Here is a 19,285-nt window from a genome sequence, read left to right as displayed (position 1 = left end):
TTTCTGGGCTTGGAGTGGAGGACATCATATGACAAGGCAGAAAGGCAAATCTTCAATTTGCTCAATAAGCTTTTTTTATCATATCCCTTCATTAGTGTATTCCTGCTTCAGGTGTCAAGATGCTCAGAGCCTTCTGAGGGTGCACGAAGTGGTTCAGACATCCCCTTATAAGAAGCAGTAAATGTTTTCTCCTTGTCTATTTCTTGGCATGATGTAGAGCTCAGACACTGAACTGCAGGAGGCTAGACTGGGAGTAATTTTGTTAGGATACGGAGCTCTCCCTGTAGACATGTGGTTGATGGGCAATGACTGTTGAAAGAAGCTGGACCCACAGGTGCCTTCCTTGGGTACAGAGTCCTAGGGAGTGTCTGGCCACACTGCCAGTGGGACCTGCTCAGTCCCTCTTAACAAACCAAGGGGACATGGAAGGACAGTGCCTGAGAATGCTGCTTTGATTTGCCCTAGGGTGCCTTGGAGACTCACAGCCGGAAAAGCCACAAAATGAGCTCAGTATAGGAATAACAGCATAGTCAGCCAGCTCTTTAATTAAAAAAATTTGGTTCCACCACTTCTCTAGCTGGTCCCAGCTGGAGCCGGCACTGTGGTAAGCGTGCAAATACAAAGAAGTATCATTTCCTGCAAACTTCTATTTTCCCTCAAAAGCTCAGAGTCCTGCCAGTGCCAGACCCCACACGGGGCTGCACTTCTGGCCTCCAGTACTTCAAGCTTCATAAAACACTTGTGAACCTCCACGTTCACAGAGAATAATTTAAGCTTTATCTTTTCTTTACAAGATATGTGTCCAAGGGAGCCTTGCTGTAAAGTCCACCCTTCTGTAACATTAAACACACTTACCAGGGCTCTGGGGGAGGGCTCCTGTCCCTGGATGCTCCTCGTTTACCATGAAGCCTCATTCCCCACGGCTTCACCTGCCCAAGTAGTAAGGAATTTTGGCTTTACTTCCCCTGTCCTCAGGCGCCTGGTGTTGTGATTGTGTGCCCAGATCCTGCCTGCATTGACCAGAAGGGTGCTCAGTCCCGTTCAGACTGTGTGCAAGGAGCAAGTGGAACCTCCAGCAGCAAAAGGAGGCTGAAGCCACACACTTAAATGATTTTTCTTGCTGTTCAGATCAAATACGTTTTGAATGTACTCTGCCTAAAGTTTGAACTTTTCTTGTCCAAAGACCTTGCTTGCTTTCCCCAATAGTTTCAGTTTGCTATAGTGGCAGGTTTATTGTTGGAAATGCTTTGCTAAGGGTGCTTAAGTTGGCAGGGATCATATCTACTGTTCTGGGCACAGGCAAGAGGATGGATGTGGTGGGTTCAAAGGTAAGGGAGCAAGGAGCCACATGCCTATGTGACAGTATCTGACCCCCAGGGGGAACCCGTCACCCGGGAGCGCTTGGCAAGCCAAGTGGGATGTGGATGCTGTTGCTGGTGGGGGAATAACTGCACCAGTGATGATCCTGGATGGCCCAGCACACCATGGGAAAGCCCCATGATCTCTTGTAATGTGCCTTCCCCTGCCTGCTGAAGACCTGGGGTGTTGGAGGACAGCAGGAGGTAATGGGCTTACACAGCCTTGACAGCATCCATGGGGATGAGGCTTATCCCAGCTCCAGTTCCTTCTTGGACCTTCCTTGGCTTTAGTAATCCCTGGAATGCAGGTCACTGCTGCAGTTTTCTATTCAGCCAGATCTTCATTGGTGTCTCTTTGTTCTTGATTGTCACTTGCCTTCTCTTACCAAGTAGTCTGTGATGTCTTTATGAGGGTGAGCCATGCTTTTTTTGTGCCTTCTCCTTGCACTTCCTAACCCACATTGCAGCCTGCTTTTCTGCATGCCAGGCTTTGGGGGTGACAAGGTGGTGCCTGCCCACCACAGCATCCCACTGCATGGCCTCCCAAGCTGTCTTATGTGTTGTTCATGCCCTGAGAGCTGGGAAGCTGCTTTAATGCTTCTTGTAGTACAAGATGATGGCATACAATGTGCTTGCTTAGACACAGCAAACAAAAAGTCCATTAAAATGGGCCCTGATGGGGTTACTATGGGCATCTGCCTGCTGCTGCCTTTGTAGTTGTGGCTTTTAGTCAGATTAAATTGTGTCAGAGCAATCTGAATAGATTTTCTTCTGTTCCTCCCTCTTCATCCAGCCATCCATCAAAGGATGCTTTTTGCTAATGTGTTTGTACTCCCACATTGTGCGAGGTGTGGCCGTGGTTGAAGCTGGGTCTGACTGGGATAATGGAGAAGGAAAGTGACTCCTCAGACCTGAGTGGTCACATGTGGAGGAGAAATCCTGATTACTTTTGATTTGTGGGAGTTTTGCACTGGTCTCAGAGATGCTGAGATTTCACCCTTTCTTTGCCTGCCCTGTTCCTCCCAAAACCTCCCAGCCCACGCAGTGACAACTGTGGCAGTGGAAGTGCTGGATTGTGTTCGGTGATAGCCTTACAGAGAAAGACCCTTGATAGCCATAGAACTGAGAGAAAAAATATAATCATCTAGCCTTTTTCTTTTCTGCCGTGACAAGGACTTGATCTTCAGCTCCCTCTCTGCAGGGACAGGTAGAGAGGAGCACTCGGCTCCATCCCTCTGGCTCCATCACCTCTCAGTGCAGTGCTCCTCCTCCAGTTTGTTTGATAGATTTGGACTCACGTTTTGTTCTTTAGACTCTGCACTCTATTATATATTTTTCCCTGAGTTGGCTCCAGAGAAACTGCATCCTGCATGTTTTCACATCATGTTTTCTCGCTGTTTCCTTCTGGAGCTGTGGCATAAGCTCCGTGCTGGTGGCTTTCCCTCTTTATTTAGGCAGTTTGGAGAGAGAAGTATGTCCTTCCATTCAACATACAGCTGGACTAAGCCATCTGGTGTGGGGGTTGAGAGGAGGGTTGCTAGGAAAGGACACTAACTCCTGGAATATTGGTGGGAGTACAGGTCCTGCTGCTCCAGCTCTGAGCCTGTCCTATGAAGGGTAGATGTGCTCTCAGCTCCAGACAACCCTGCCCATAACGCTGCTTCTGAATTACTTCTTCTTGGCTGTTGTTAGTCAGCAGTTAAAGCCTGATATATATGAACTGATTTGATTTCTTTCTTCTCTCTCTGTGCCATTATGTGGCTTTGTATAGCTTGAAATATTCCTGATAGTCGTAAAATTATCTTGGTTAGTTTTAAAAGTCTGTACTTGCTTCTTAATAATGCCTTGAGCCTATGGGCTGGAAAAGATTTACTAGCTGAGCTAAAAGGCATTAATTCACAGAATATACACATCACAATGCTGTCCTGACATGGAGTGAGTCCTGTCTTTGAAATTTCTTTTCTTGTTTTCTAGATGGACTTTTGACACCTCCTTTTATTGCTTTGAAAGCTCATCCTGATGGATAGATTGGTCAAAGTCAAGTGAGGGCTTTGTATTAAAGCACGAAAAAAGACAGGTTAAAATGAAATTTTGGGATAACCAAGATCAGCACAAGCTGTGGGAGGCCACCTCTCTCTGGCTTGTTGGGCCAAGTGCAGTTGGAGAGGATGGGACTCTGATATCTGGCTGCCATGGGGTGACTTGACTGTTGCAGCAGGTCAGTTGTTTCTTCTCCCATGAAGAAACATGCTTATTTTGGTCCTGCTGTACCTGGTTAGCTGAGAAGCATGGCAGAGATAATCCAGGGGAAGAAGGAGAAGCAGATGCTTGATTCATTTTTCAATTGGTTATGCAGGGAAAAGGGAGCCAAATGCTACCTGAATTTCCTTGCCCCAGCAATTAATATCTGGCCCTGCATTAATTGTAACAGAGATGATGAAGATAAAAGATACTGTCCATGGACCTTCCATTGTGTTTCCTTGTCCTTGGTGCAGCACTCGTCCTTCAAATGGGAATGCTTCTGAGGGATTTCCAGCTTGAGCCTGTAGCGCACTCAGGCCATGCTGGCTGCTGAAGAAGAGTGCAGCTCTCCCAGATCTGGTCCCAGCCCAGCAGCTGGGATTCCCACTCCTGACAGAGTCTGGAGCAGTGAGGAAATAAGACAGTGTGAGTGAGCAGGCAGCCATGCCATGGGTCGGGCATCATGCAATGCACAGAACCTCCAGGAGTTGTGTTTCTGAGAAGGTTTCTGCTGGCTTTTTCCCCTTCCTTGAACTAGTTAGACTAGTTGAACTAGCCTGATCCTTGTCCCCCCACCCCATGAAGTGGGCAACACAGCCCTCAATAGCAAAATCCAATTGACTTTCCCACTCCTGAGTTTCATTTCATTAGGAGCACAAATGCTTTTAGTTGGAGTGCCCAGCATGCCTCAGTTTCTCTGCTTCAAGCCACTCACTGTGTCAGGCCACAGCCACCAAGCCATGCTGAGGGCTTGTTTTCAAAGCAGAAAGGAGAGAGGAAAGATGGCTAAAGGCTTTCACTTAAGGAAATGCAGGAGAGAAAGGAAAAAGGCTCTTGCAGACCTGTCACTCTTCTCATACAGCTAGCTGACATAACCTCATTTAATGCAGACACTCGCCTGTGTTCCTATTCACAGAAAGTTGGTTTCTTGTGGAAAATTCACAGGACAGTCACAGACAAACCCAGTGCATTTCCCAAGTAGTACAACCTTGCCCTACAAATGGCAGCATTAAATATAGAAAAGGGGTTTGTTAGCCATTGTGGTCTCATGAGTGGTGGTGAGGAGCCAGCTGATGACATTGCTGCTTTGCCACTTCCCCAGCAACGGCCTGTCAGTTGCAGATGCTGCCCAAGAGATGAAAAATAATGCTAAAAAGAATTTTTTTTAAGCCAGATGTAAAGAACACCTTAAACATTTGTTTTGTTTTAACCTGCGGCTTTAACCAGGAAAGAGGACAGATAATAATGTGTAAGGTGAAGTGCTGGTGTGAATGAGTGCTGAGAGGCATTAAGGTTTGGTGGCCAGTGCATCTGACCAGAAGGAAAGGGAAATATGTTCCCCGCAGTGTGACTACAGCCCATCCCTTCTCCTCCCTGTTTCCTTTTTGCCATTTCTTGTGACATCGATTGGTGCCAGGTCCGAACAGAGACATGGCACTCATGGTTCTTGTAACAAGACTAAGCAATTTATTCTTTGTGAGCGCCCTTATCTAGGGAGATTGAGTCTCCCAGGCACAGGCGTATGATGGGTTGCAATCTCAGTCACTCATTTCCTTGGTCAATGATACATCTGCACTTAGAGTCCAATAGACAGGCTGGGATTCTCACCCAGGTACCTGCCTGCTTACAGTCTGGCTGGGTTTCAGATTGCAGCTTTAAGCCTAGCTGCAATATGCAATGCTGAAATTTCTGTTCCTGACATGGTGAGATCATGGAGGAAGGACAAGATCTGTGTACCCTGTGGGACTATTGCTCATCAAGGTATATTATTTATCGTGTTGGCGGGAGAATGTTTATTTTGGTGCTGCTAGATAAGCAATGACAAATATGGGATGGACAATCAATGTGAAAGCCTAAATTTGCATTAACTTATGTGTGTATGTTTTGATTTTTTTGGTTATTTTACCAAGAACAAGATTAACTTGGTTTAATGACTTGATCACTGAACTTGCACTAATTAGGCTTTGAAAGTTGTATCCCTTTGAGGAAAGGGTCGTATCCTACCTTGGTGGTTGCTGTTTATGGCCCTGCTTGGGGACAGCTGTCTGCCAAAGTGGATTAATTGCACCGCAGTATCAGCAGATCTGCTCACACCAAGGTGCCTGTGCCATTGCTATGGACGAAAATAAAGGATAGTGTCTACACCAATGGCTGTGGTATGTAGGTAAAAAAACCTCCAAAATAACAAACACTGAACAAGGCAAAGCTAATTGACTATCACAGCTAGATAGGTCTCATTATCTAACCTGCTTAATGCTGTTTGAAAGCTCTCTGCAGTACCCTCGCTGGATGTACCCCAAAACATCTTCTAAAAAGCAAGGCTGGAGCTGTAGGAAGTGGCAGGTACCTGGAAATATCAAATTGTCTCATTCCTGTGGTAAAGAGGGGAGTAACATGCACTGATATTGTTATGGCTCTCCTGTGCCAACTGCCAATTGAGCACAGCAACATCGTTCCTTTTGCAAGCAAAAGGAATCAACCTGCTCTTTAGGGGGAAGAAACAAATTACCTGCATTTCTGGACAAGGTCGTTGGTGGTCAAGGCAAAACCCTATGTCATGCAGTCAGCAGAACCTGATGCTTTGCCTTGGTGCTTCCAAGGACATGCACATTCTGTTGTCTTCAACCTTTCTGGCAGATTTTGCTGGTCTTTCTGTTGTAGTATCACCATTCCAAGTCTTTGAGCCTCAGGGTGCTGCAGCCATGGCAACACATGGGTCCCCACCCCTGTGTCTTTCCCAGCTTTGAAAGTAGGTATGTCAGCAAATTGTGGGCAGTTTGTGTAGTCCAACTGGAAGTACCTATAGTCTCTGCAGTGGCAGGGTGATGCTGACTGCATTTCTTAACAAGGTTTAGTTGCAGATGAGAATGTTCTTGTGGTATTCAGGGCAGGAGACAGCAAGTCTGGATGGCTGATTCCCATATAGGTAACAAATGGTACTCGATAGATACAGCAGAAGAGAGAAGTGGCCCACTCAGCATGCCAGGGCATGTCTCTGCTCCTGATGAAGAGTTGTCCTGGTGCCACAAGGAGAAGGAGTCTGCTTGTGATGTGATACAGATGACCACTTTGACATTTTCAATCAAATGTGTTGTCAGACTTTGTGTCATGAAGCTACAGAAGTAAAAATATGTGGTCTTTTTTTAAAAAAAAGAAACAGGGTAAAGCAAACCTGACGTGATTAAGTGTATCCAATTTACCAGATGGATTTCTGCTCTGCTGTGCAGGATGCTCTCTTTCAGGAATTTCTCTGCATTTCGTATTCTGCTTATGCAGAAATGTAAGTTCTCGCAATTTAATGAGTTTGATTGGTATCAAAAAATAGTCTAGAATTGCTCCTGCTGGAATTGATCTTGGGAAGGAACCAGAGGTTGAAGTTTTGCATAAATCTCACAAGTACAGAGTAATGCCTGGCCATAACTACAGCCATCCGCTTTGTCCTGCCATCACCACCAACATACACAGCCCTTACAGAGGGGAGGTGTACTTTTAGCAAAGATTCAAAGAGAAAAACATTTCTCTTCCTTTACTGTTTATGCTATAGGGATTATGATGCAAAAGTCAAACCAAGCTAGGCACGGGTTTGGGAGACCAGCAGTCCTGGGGCAGTCAGCCTTTTATCTGGCTGCCAGAACAGGGACTTACATGACTGGAGGGATTCCCAGGTCCTTGGTAAGGAGAGGGGCTGGTACCTGTGTCCTTGGCTCTCACTCCTGCGTGGGAGTGGCTGTTGCTGTTTGCCCAGCTATGGTGGTCTGGTACATGCATGACTGGTGCTGCATAGTTCAGCATGACTTGTAATACCTAATGAAATAACACTGTTTAGAGATGGGCAGATCTATTATTCCTTAAATTAGCATTTGGGGTGGGGGAAGTTCCAGTAACAGCAAGTTCTGTATTGAATGTTTCAAATAATTTGCCAAAGTCAGGCACTGTATAATTTGAATCCCCCTGGAGATGAGTGTAATCTGAAGATTTGTTTGGTCTCTGCTCTGTTCTGGTTGTTTTCTGGTTATGATCAACCGGCTCTCACTGAAAGCAGAATCATCTAGTTGCCACAGGAAAATGCTCTAAACTGGTCATAACAGGACCAATTAATTATTAATTTTAGTTAGTTGGTTTTAATAATTAAAGGGGTTTTTTTTTCCTGTCACATTTTGAAAACATCCAACACACTGTGGTGATGCAGGGCTCTTTTTTCTATGCGTGGGTAATTTCTTCCAGCTCATGCAGCCTGTGGGGTACTCCTGAAGTACTTCTGCGGAGTTCCTGGTACTTTCACCTGAGGCCTGGTCACCTGAGAATTGTGATATTGTTGCTTCCTCTGGTTTAGCAGCCTTGCTTGTGAAGCCAGAAGGCTCTTTTTTGTTCTGTTCACCAGTTGCCCACAGCATCAATAATTGTTTGAGACACTTGTGCAGCTACTAGAAAGAACCTGTAAACAAGAAAAGCTCATTGTAATACTGCTTTAAAGAGACTGGGGAAGGCAACAAAACCAACCTGAAAGAAAATATGTTGTTCCCTGTAGTCACGTAGATCTGGGGACAGGAGACATAAAGTTTAATTCTCTCTCAAATGGATGTGCTATTTCACACCCCAGCACAACTTCTGATTTATGGATTTCTTAACATTAGAATATTTTCATTTTTAAAAACTAAATGGGAAGATGCAGCTCAGTCCTGATCAAAAAGCCTGAGGTAAACACAGGGACTGTACCTGCGGTTACCAGTCCTTGGACCAGTCCTGGCACCAAGCATGGTGATAACAGCACTTGAATTCCCAGTTTGCAGAGGGCTGGAGAATTTCTACTATCTCTTGAAAGGGATATTGAGCCATGCTGCAAGTAAATTTAAACAGGTAACTTGTGTCCTGATGTTATCTTGGGCTAGGCTACCAAGCCTAGCTGGCTGAAGAGAAGTGTGATGCTATGAGGGAAGAAAGGAAGGCACTGATCTGCAAATTAATAAGGGGAAGAAAGATGTGCAGCTGAGGTGATTAATCGAGGTAAAATATTCTTGGTTACTGTAAATAGAGAATCAGTTAAGCAGTGCTGGAGGTTCAACTCTAAAGGCTGGGATGGAGACTAAGAGCTCTGAACAAGGACATGAACAGGCCAAGGCAAACTGGTGTTTCTGGCCATGCTACAGGGACACAGGTCTGGAGTCTATCCTGGAGAAGATACTGTCCTAAAAAAGATCTGGTGAATGGAGTTAGCAAGGATTTGTTTTGATGGATAGCAGCCTGTTCAGTTTGCTGCCAGATGTGCTTTGTTTAATGACTGAAACTGAAGGAGTCGGAGCTCATCCCTGTGAGATTTGGAGAGGTATAGATTTAAATGCATTGTGCTCTCTTTGTAACACTCACTTTCCCTACATACCATGAGCCATGTGCTGTTCAGGTCTGGTGAGATGGACAGGCTTATTAAACCCATTAAGCAAAATCATAACCTCTCCTGTCACCCCTTAAAAAACCCTCCATGTATATTCTCATTTTGATAAAGCACAATTTGTATTTATTTTAAAAGAATTCATCATTCTCTTGCCTCATCTTGGTCTCAATCCAGCAGGAAGATAGGAGTGTTTGGAAGTTCTCTGCACAGTCTTTTTGGATGATGTCAATAGCCCTATGTCAGATACTTGGGAGGCCTGGAGATTTTAAGTAAAAGTCCAAACATCTGTGCGGCTGACAGAGCCTCCCCACTGCGTGCAGGGCAGGTGACCTCACTCCTGTGATTGAGGGTTCAGAGGGAGCCTCCTGATGCTGGAATTCCCTTGGACATGGGCCACAGCAGCTGCCCTCCCTGCTGTATGGATGGGACAGGGTGGAGGAGCATGGGGAGAGGAATGTCAAGGCACATTCTGTTCCCTCAGTCCATCTCCAGCAGATGTTTCCTAAGGAGCATTGTCTAACTGGCTCTGCTCACAGCAGCCCTCAGGCAGCTTTGGACTCTGATGACCCTTGTACAAAATTCTCCGGGAAACCACAGGTAGTCCCGTCCTGTGCCCAGAAAACCCCCAATTTACAAAGTCTTGGTTTTCACTTTTTGTCATACAGAGAGGATTGCCTCATGGATCAAGCAATCACTCACTATGATTTATTATGCCATGTAAAGCTGGGAAACGTCTTCCCTGGCTGCATATGGATTGCAGCTGGGCACATGGGGAGAGGATTTCTGGGCTTATAAATACTGTCAGAACTGGATCTGGTAACATTTAATTCAGCCCTGTCACAGCAGAGGTTAGATTTGATCCTGTCATACCTGCTCAGAGTGCAACAATGGTTGATGCTGGTAGAGAAGGTGGGATGCCAGGGGCAAAGAATTCCTGGGTCTGGGCACCTGGCTAGCTGATGGTCTCCAGCACAGAAGGAGCCAGCATCCAGAACTGCCTGTCCTGGGGTTTTGTGTGAGCTGTGAACACCACATATCATCATTGTCTGCGGCCATTTTAAGAGTGGCAACTAACAGGTCTTGTGGATTCCTGTTGCTCCATCTCTTAACACTGGAGTTGAGTTTTCCTCTACTCTGCTTAGACATTGCCCGTCCTACCTGGATTTGTCAATCAAGACCATACTGTTGGTTCATCCTGTGTAAATGGAGCTGGAGCAAGCCTGTGAATTAATCCAACAGCTGCCACACTGAAGGATGCAAAGCCAGGCACAGCCTGGGTTACCAGCAGCACACATGCTCTAAAGTGAGTTTGAAAGCACATCCAAACTGATGCCACTGATTATGAGCCATATGTTGCAATGGTAATTACATACTGCGCTTCTCAATGGAATAGAGCACAGGGGTTGCTTAGCTCCCCTCCAGGGATGTTACTGGCCTCTGTGCCCACCAGAGGACTAGAACTCATTGTGGTTTCATTTTCCATGCAAGTTCTGACACTTTCCTTTGCAGTGAGTGGTGCTGAGGGTACCTGGGGAGAGCCAAGGTTCCAAGGCTGCTGTTCTGACCGTGGGTATCCGTCACCGTGACACGGCGCTGCCAGATGAGAGCCTCCTGTGCACACAAGCAGCCTCCAACTGCACCTGCACAGTGTAGCAGGGCTGTTTTCATAAACCCAACCATGGGTTACGTGGTTTAGAGCTATTTCTGTAGCAAGATAAAAGGATGCTAATTCAGTCATTTACCTAACTTTCTATCACAGTTCAAGAGACCATTATACACCAGGCATTTCTTCTCTTCCTTCCTAGATAACTCAGTGTTGACAAAGGATGCTTCATCATGACAGCAGCATAGTGCAAAACCAGGACTGATGTAGAAACAGGAAACTATTGCTGTTGAAGCTTTTTGATGTTCATGAGGAATTTCAGTTACGCGCAGGTTTTTTGTTTGTTTGTTTTATTTTTGCATTGTTCACTGACTTCAAGTGGAAATTGTTAGGATGTTCTGGAAAACATCCAGTGGTTCAAGGACTCCCTAAAGCCCACATGTATTAAATCTCCACCCAGAAAAATACACATTTATGTTGAAAATGCAGCATAAGCTGTATTTTGTTGATATGTTTTGTCACTCATTGGTACTCTGAAAAGAAATCTAAGCCATCTGTAGTAAACACTGTGCTGTGCTGCACTGCTCTGCCGCCTTCTATGGGTGGGAATTGGTTCTTTGATCTTCATTTCAAAGGGGTTGATAAGGCTGTTTCTATGGTCTGCAGAGAATTTCCTTCTGCTTCTACAACATCTCTTGATTAGGTCTGTGTTTCCGGGAACGCTCTGGGTGTTCATCTAACCGAAGAGATGCTTACACGTTGTGTAACACCTCTTGTGTGGTGGATAAAGCTTGTCTCCAAATGACCAGAGCCTTCTTTTGTGCCCACCTTGCCAGGCGAAGGACATCCCCCCGCCCAACACCCAGGAGAGGTAACATGAGCAGAGCTGTTGAAATGAGCATGAAGTTACATTCTAGGCATGACCACATCTGACAGGACCCCCAGGCAGCCAAGTTAGCATCCAGCTGGCGGCTGTTGCACTAACAAACATTTAAATCCAGGGCCAGGTAGCAGAAGTCATCAGCAGTTGCATTAGCTTCCCCCCCCGGATTCTGTGCACTAGGTTTGCTCGAATTAAAGAGCTGTTTGAATTCAAGCGACTCCTCTGACAGCAGCTAATGAAACTGGTCCCGCAGTTCAGCAGTGGCATCAGCCAAAATCCAGGTTGTAATCCAAGCTGCAGGTTTTTTTCTCCTAATGAATTAATCAGCTGATTGCGTGCATGCAATAGCTCATTAGAGAGGTGTGTGGCAACCTCTGGAAGGGAAGTGCTGGCTCTGTGGGGCCCAGAGGTCTTTCCATTGCAGGAACATGCTCCTCTGAGTATTGCAGCACCATATGTGTTGCTCTAATTAACGGGTGTTATTCCTTGGGTCTTTTGATCTCAGGAAAATGACTGTAAAAACTGTGATACTTTTAAACCTTCGATAACTTGGAATAAAACCTCAAACAGCTCAAAGCAATTTCCTTTAATCTAGCTTGTGGTGTTGGAGATTTTTGAAAAATTATTATTATTTTAAAAGCTTCCACCCTATTTAATGGTAGCTGCAGAGAGAAAGCAAAGTGTAATTTGGAAATTAGTTCCAGATGTTTGAGTTGTAGCTTTATTTTACTAATCTAGGTCATTAATTTTGTTGAATAGAGTATTTGGATTTTCTTCCCTTGCATGTGTGAAGCATGGCTGCAAGGACTTCCGGCAGGAAAGGGAGCTTTCAAAATCCTCTCACCCCTGGGCAGCCCCACTGAAACAAAGCCTGCTTCTCTATGGTTATCCAGCATGGAAAGCAGGAGATGAGCCCTGGAGAAGAGTGGTGGGGTGATTTGTGCTCCTGTGGCAGCCCAGGGTATGGTGGGTAGGGACCGGGGTGCTCCTGCCAGAAAGCCAAGGGCCAGGTTCAGGTCAGAGTAAAAGTTTAACTTCCCAGCCATGACAGCACCATTTTCAAATGAATAAAACCAACTTGTCACTTGATTAATGAGAAAAGGTGCAGTTTGGTAAAGCTTTTCAAAGACTATTAATAAAAGGGATCTTTTCAATGGAAAACAACTTGCTTCTGCTCAAGCCTTGGACTACCCCAAATATTCAGAAACTGGCACATACTAGGGTCCTCTCAGGGCATGTTGCACATCCAGATTATCTCTGGAGGTGTGTTAGTGACTGGCTGCAGAGAGGTGCCTGGAGAAATGTTGGTGGCGGTGACACCGACCAGGGAGAAGAGCCCATGGGTACCGCCACCCACACTCTCAGTCAGAGTACCTGAGGGCACTGCTTGCACCCCTGCCAGCAGTGTCCTCAATTTAATCCCAGTTTCTTCATTCAGCTTTAATGGGATGAGTACAGACACAGTCTGGGGTAGTGGTGCAAAGCTCAAGGTCTGGTCCATAAATCTGCCAGGGTAAAGCTCTGCTCTTCTCTCAGTTTGGCAACAGGCTGCTTACATTGAGGATAGCAGTCTCCATCCCTGAGCAAAGAGAATTTTACGACCTCTACAGTATCAAGGCAGTTTTTTCTCCAAGGGAAAAAAACCATCCTGGTTGTTTGGGCCTAAGTTTTAGATAGATGGACATTTTAAGAGCAAGAAGAATTGTGGAGCTAGCTTGAGTATAGTTTTCCAGCTTATCCTGATTTCTGTTTTGCTGTTTATCCTGTTTATCCGCTCCTTGTTTTCCTGAATTAGTTTGTCTGCTTGTAAACGCCAACCTACCACCTTTAAAAAGAAATCATCAGGAAGAAAACTTGCTGACTGAGTCTTTCCTTTGCCTGTGGCAGTTGAATAAGCCCATCATCTTATATAATATTAATATTAGTAAAAGCAGACCTACAGAGCTCATAAATCTTCCATAAAAGAGGGGCAATATCTATGTCTCTTTTAAAATGAAGCAGGTAAGTAGGTTCTAGAACAAAAGGCTATTGATACAAAGGAAGTAGAGAGATGAAAGAAATGAAATTGCCATTTTAATCTGAAAATTGTCTCCACATAAATAATACCAGAGGACTCACTACTGTGGGAGCCAACATTTTGCTCTGGGTGATTGCTTGACCCTGGAAAGCTGCAGTCCCTGACTGTTCCATGGTATTCTATTCAAGTGGCTGTAGGAGAAAAAAAAAAGATACAAAATTTAAGCAGAGCTTGTTTGCAGAGGGGAAGACTGCATTACCATTTTTCTTAACTTTGTGCTTCTTCGAATGGAAAAAGGTGACAAAAATCTGTAGTTTTAGATTCCATTAAACTTCTTTTTTAAGGAAAGAAGCAGGCTTTTCCCCATTATGGATGGGAACCCAGATGAGAAAAATAAATCCAGTTTATTTTTATCCAGCCAAGTGGGTAATCTGCCTCCAAACATGAGTGGAGCTGCTCCGTGATGGAGTGACACTGTGGCATTGCCGCACCCCCAGCCAAGTGACCACTCTGACGGTCCCTGGGCTTTTCCTAATACCACTATGCTGACAGAGTTACGATGGCTCTTTCCCAGTGCTGAGGACATGGTACAAGTCCCCATCTGGAATGAGGCAAAGGGGCCCTCTAGCCCCCAGAAGGGACACTGTTTTGTCCGTAAGCATCCCAGCTGTGGTTTGTAGGCAATGAGTGTGCTGCTGCTCTGCACTGAGCAGCACCAGGGCTCTTGCTGGCAGCTGTGCTTAGCTGCTGGAGAGGAGGGGAAGATGGCTGCTTGGTTTTGGACCTTTCTGCCAAGCATGCAGTTCTTCCTTTTTGCTTTTTTGTTTATTTTTTTTCCTGGACCCGAGCCAGTGCAAAGCCTTTTATTCTGTATTGCTCAATGTTGGAGTTGGATCAGAAGATTCCTTCTGGGCTTGGCTCCCAGACCCATCTTTGCTGGTGGTGATTCCAAAAAATTGAGCCAGGATCGCAGGAGCCCCAGGTACCTACCCTGGGGCATGGAATGAGTAATGTAGTGCAGCCCCACTTGTTCCCAGCTCATCTCAGAGCCAGAAGATGGTTGGACATTGGCTTAATCTGATTTTTTTTTTTGATTAGACAATTTTCAAACTTTTGAAATAGTTGTTGAAGCTGAATATTCTCTTGGGATTAGGTCAATTCATTTAGCACAGTACACTTTTAAGGAAAAGTTTTTATCATGCCAGCTCAGGCAAGAAATATGTTCATAGAATTTTAGCATTTAGCTGGAATCACTATTTCATTTAAACATTTTAAGCTAATGAGAGTTGCCAAAAAAAGTAGGTTTTCAATAAGGTGGAAATAAGAAGGGGATGTGTTGAAGTTATCTCAATGGAAAACACTTTCATATTCTTATTTACGGAAGTATGTAAGTTTAGCCTTTGTCATTATCAAGGACAAGAAAATATCTGAGAAGCTTTCATGGGGCACACAGATCATTAGCCAGACAATTTCTCCTGTTCTTTCTCATTTTCAAGCCAGCTTTGGTCTCATGAAATTTTCTTTTACAACAAAGGTGGAATGTCAAAAGTTCAATAAATCAGCTTTGGTTACAGGGACAGAGGAAACCAGCCAGAGTCCCTACACAGAAAAGAGCTGAATGAGAGCAATATCACAGAGGTCTATAAAACTAAAGAAGATCTGTAAAGCAGGATAAACTTGATGGTTTAGATGAAAAATCACATGAAGGGACATTAGTACTTGCAAGATTGGTTAGGGGGAAGGGTTTGTGCTCTCTGACCACTAATTCCATCTTTTATGTAGAGAGCCCCTGATTTGCTTTGGGGTCCTGTGTTCGTGCTTTCTCTGTCCCTTGGGGTTAGGAAGGAAAGAAGACCTGTACAACTTCTGGATATCACTCTGCTGTTGCTTTCCTCAGCCTTTTGCTGCCGCCTGCATCCCCAGGAGCCCTCAAGAACAGCCGAGTTGTGTCTGTCTCTGGTGTTGCAGTGCCTCCACTGTCATTAGAGGATAAATGTTGCTGTCTCCATAGCCAAAGAAGAAACCAAATTAAACTCCCCCATCCTCAGCAATTGATGGGCCAGTTGCTAACCCCCATGTCATAGCCAATTTCTCAGGGAGAATCAAAGATGAATTGTGTCTCTAAATGGTTTGGCTATGCAAAGGGACAATTAGTAGCAGTGGAGAAGAGGGGACAGCGCTGGCCTTGGCCATCAACCTGATGGCAAGGAAGGGCTGTGATGATGCTCACGCATTCCCGGCAAGGTGGTGGCTGATGGAGTTGATTAAGCAACAAGAAATGGCCAGATAAGCTGTTTACTGAGCACACCATCCCAGTAAAATAAGGCAACTGTGTAGGAGGGTGGGGAGGGAAGTGAATTGCTGGTGAGAAACCCAGCACAGCAGGCCATGCTCCCCTATGGAGAGTCGCACCAAGCCTGAGGAGAAGTCATAAAGCTCTGTAAGAGTGAATCTGTTTAATTGGATTTTTCAGAGAGGGGCTGGGGGTTCTGTGGCATTCAGGGTAACAGCTGCAGGTGGCACCAAACGATGAGACATTCAGAATGCAGTGATAACCAGCTACTGGCTTCTGGCACTAATCTGGCTACCATAAATTTGTGGTGTATTGACTGCAGTGGAAGTGTGGATCAATTTTAGTCTTCAAGAGGCTCAACAGATCAATGTTTGACACAGATAAAGAAAATAGAGGGCAGGTGTTTATGGCATCCCCTGCATGCGATATTATTATTATTCCTTGCTCATTCTACTGCCGAGGGAAGGGAGGGAGAGAGAAGGAAAATATGAAAGGATTTAGAAAGGTAATTCATGAGACATTTAAAAAGCAGTTTTAAGAAGGAGATTATAGGGGGTTTTTTTCATCAATTTTAGCCTGAAGAGAGAAAGAGAAAAATCTTGTAAAGATATGTTGTATTTTGAGAGACAAATTCCGATTTAACAGTGGGTTTGGGTTTAATGAGGGGAGGGGATCACTGGCACGTGGCTGTGCTTGCCTAGGCTTTGGGCTCCACAGGTCCCTGCTGCTTTCTGGTGGTAGAGAGACCCACACCTGACTGTAAATACTTTAGAGCAACTGGCAGGAAGATGATTACCAGGAAGTGTGGAGAAGCTGGAGAGGAGGGCTCAGTTTTGTGTCAATGCTGAGGTCATCTGCCTCAGGTCTTGGATGACTGTGTGGCACAAAGTGGGCTTGTAGACTTCATGGCTGAATTTATTTCCAAACAAAATCCTGGTGTTGTGAAGGTCAAGGTAAAACAAGCCACCCTCACAAAATCATTTAAGTCAAGTACAACCATTAGGCTAACGCACTCAAACCATCAGGATGCATTGAAGGGAGAGGACCTTCAGAGCGTCTCTCCCTGTGTCTGTATTCCCTTCCTTTCATTTTCTCATTTCCCCTTCACCTTGTTTCACAGGACTGGCTGACAAAATTTGGGTATCTGCCTCCTCCGGACCCTGTCACGGGGCAGCTACAGACGCAGGAGGAGCTCACCAAGGCCATCACTGCCATGCAGAGGTTCGGGGGACTTGAGGCCACAGGAGTCCTAGGTCAGTGGCTCATGACCCCTCCTCTCCTTTGTGCAGAGCAAGGCAGGGATGGTTTCTTGCAGGTCCATGGGGGAGAAGGGACTTGGTATTGTGTTCTGGAGCTGCATCAGGAAAAGCTCCATGGAAAGCTCACATGGGTGGAGCATATGGCCCAATTTGCAGCTGTAAGAGTAATTCCATGGCTCAGGTGCTCTGTTGCCTTGTGTTTTCAAGAACCTGAGGCAAGCAATTATTTCAACAGACCCACAGACCCTTGGGGTTCTCAGTTTGCTTAAAATAACTCTTGGTGTGTTCCAAAAAAAAGTAAACCAACTAAAAGAATTTTAAAAGACAAGGAAAAAAAAAGGAGAAAGTTATCCTGTTCAAAGCCTTACTTGCAGCATCAAATTGAATTGAACAAAAATCCTGATTAAGCCTCCCAACTTGTATACGTAGATATTTTGGGTTCTTTGCTGCTGGGGCACAGGCAAGGGAGGGAGAAGGATGTTATATCACCCCAACTCTGTTTGCTCCTGCCCACAGTGCATAGGGCCAGGAGGCTCTTTGGGGCTCTCCTGGGATCTCACTGAGTCACAACAGCTCCAGATACTCCCCAGTCATGCCCAGCCAGCTGGGAGCCCATCGTCTACTCCAGCAGCTCTGTTGGCCAGCAGGGGCAGGCAGTGGCATCTGCGTGGCAGGCACATCTGCCTCGGAGGGAGCAGTCCAAGGGCAGGCTGAAGCAGCACAAGTTCACCAGCATGGCTGGGGTCAATTCTCTCAATGCCTTCATTGAGGGAAGGAGAAAGCCAACATTATCCCTGCCTGCAGAAGGGTGCCTCTGCTCTCCTCCCCTCCATGGCTCTCCTGGGGGCCAGTGTGCTTCTGGTGGTCGGGACACAATTAAGAAGAAGCAGCTAATTAGCAGTTGCCTCTCTATCCTTCCCAACACCCCTGCATCCCTCTGCTGGTCCCCTGAAGCTGTGGCTGCATCCCAGCACTGGAACTTCCTTTCTCTGGTCTTAATTGAGCACATGCAATAATTTCTCTCCCACTGTATCACAAGCTGCAGGAGATCCCAGAACAGGAGTGGCCATTCAAATTGCATTTTTGGAGGGGGTGCTCCAAATGGGCTATGGTGGAAAGGATGGCTGCCCTGGGCAGGTCATAGTTGTGGATTTGTTCATAAAAACAGACTTTAAGAGGTAAAGTTAGCAGGGAAATGAGCGAATGAAACAACTTTTCAGCTGGTGAGAATAGACACTTCAAGCTTTCATTCATTACAAAAATTATTAAGAAGGATCATGGACATTCTTCAAATGAGCTCCTAGCTGAACAGAGATGCAGTTTATTTACATGTGAATGTTTCTCCTTGACAGAAGAATACTGGGAAATTAATCCAGAGAGAACAAATCAGAATATTTAAAAAAAAATACGATTTAAAACATAATCAAAGCTGGCCACAGGTGGGCTTCCAGCAGGAATTGCTGTCCAGTGTTGAGAGCAGCAGTGGGACGTGCGGGGCTCAGTGTTCTGCGGGTGTCACCATGACATGCTGGGGCACGCGCCATGCCCCAGTGGGCTCCTGAGTATCAATTTTTGCTCTTCTGGTTCATTCTTAGTACTTCATTTCCCATCTCTTTGTCCCCCTGGGATTTCTTAACCCACCATTCCCATGATTTCTTGTTTTTCGTTTAACCCTAGATGAAGCCACCCTGGAGCTGATGAAGACCCCTCGTTGCTCACTGCCCGACCTTACCATTGAGGAGACCAGGAGGAAGCGATTTGCCCAGGCTGTCACCAAGTGGAGCAAAAGGAACTTGTCCTGGAGGTAGGAATTCATCTGTACCTGCTAAAATCTTGCAGCGAAAGACCAATTCCATGGTCATATTTGTTAAATATAGCTTTGAGAGGAGTTTAGGGTGATGGTTAAAACATGTCCCTCTGGGCTCACAGGACCCCGTAGATTATTTATTTTAACTCTTTTTCTGACAGTCTCAGCAGTGATTTCTTGGACCCAAGAAATATCCAGGAATATGGTGCAGATTGAGCTGGTGAATTAGCTGGGAGGTTTTTGCTAGGTTGCAATGGTTGTTGGAGCATCTTTTTTCTTGAGGTCACTAGGACTCTGCTATTTCAGGCAGCTGCCAAGCCTGGAGTTTCTTCTCTTGCCCCACCCAAGTCCAAGCGTAGGACCATTTTCTGGGTAATAAAGTTCCTTTTTTTTCTCCTAATGTTTGCCACAGGCAAGTATTTTTCCCTCATGTCA

At 45.5% G+C, this 19,285-nt stretch overlaps 1 protein-coding gene across 1 annotated transcript in view; it reads left to right on the top strand.

The window, feature by feature from the left end:
* MMP17 (matrix metallopeptidase 17) overlaps positions 1 to 18,847 on the top strand; it is a gene marked incomplete at its 3' end in the record, with an annotated part of 37,135 nt that extends 18,288 nt beyond the window's left edge. The window contains exons 2-3 of the mRNA XM_033075655.1: positions 16,905 to 17,037; positions 18,721 to 18,847. Of these exons, the coding sequence (XP_032931546.1) occupies positions 16,905 to 17,037; positions 18,721 to 18,847 (260 nt within the window). The remainder of the gene's footprint in view (positions 1 to 16,904; positions 17,038 to 18,720) is intronic.
* Between the last annotated feature and the right edge of the window lie 438 nt (positions 18,848 to 19,285).

The sequence above is a fragment of the Catharus ustulatus genome, chromosome 18 (assembly GCF_009819885.2).
Source record: "Catharus ustulatus isolate bCatUst1 chromosome 18, bCatUst1.pri.v2, whole genome shotgun sequence".
Classification (NCBI taxonomy): Eukaryota; Metazoa; Chordata; class Aves; order Passeriformes; family Turdidae; genus Catharus; species Catharus ustulatus.
This window is presented reverse-complemented; position numbering and strand designations above follow the sequence as displayed.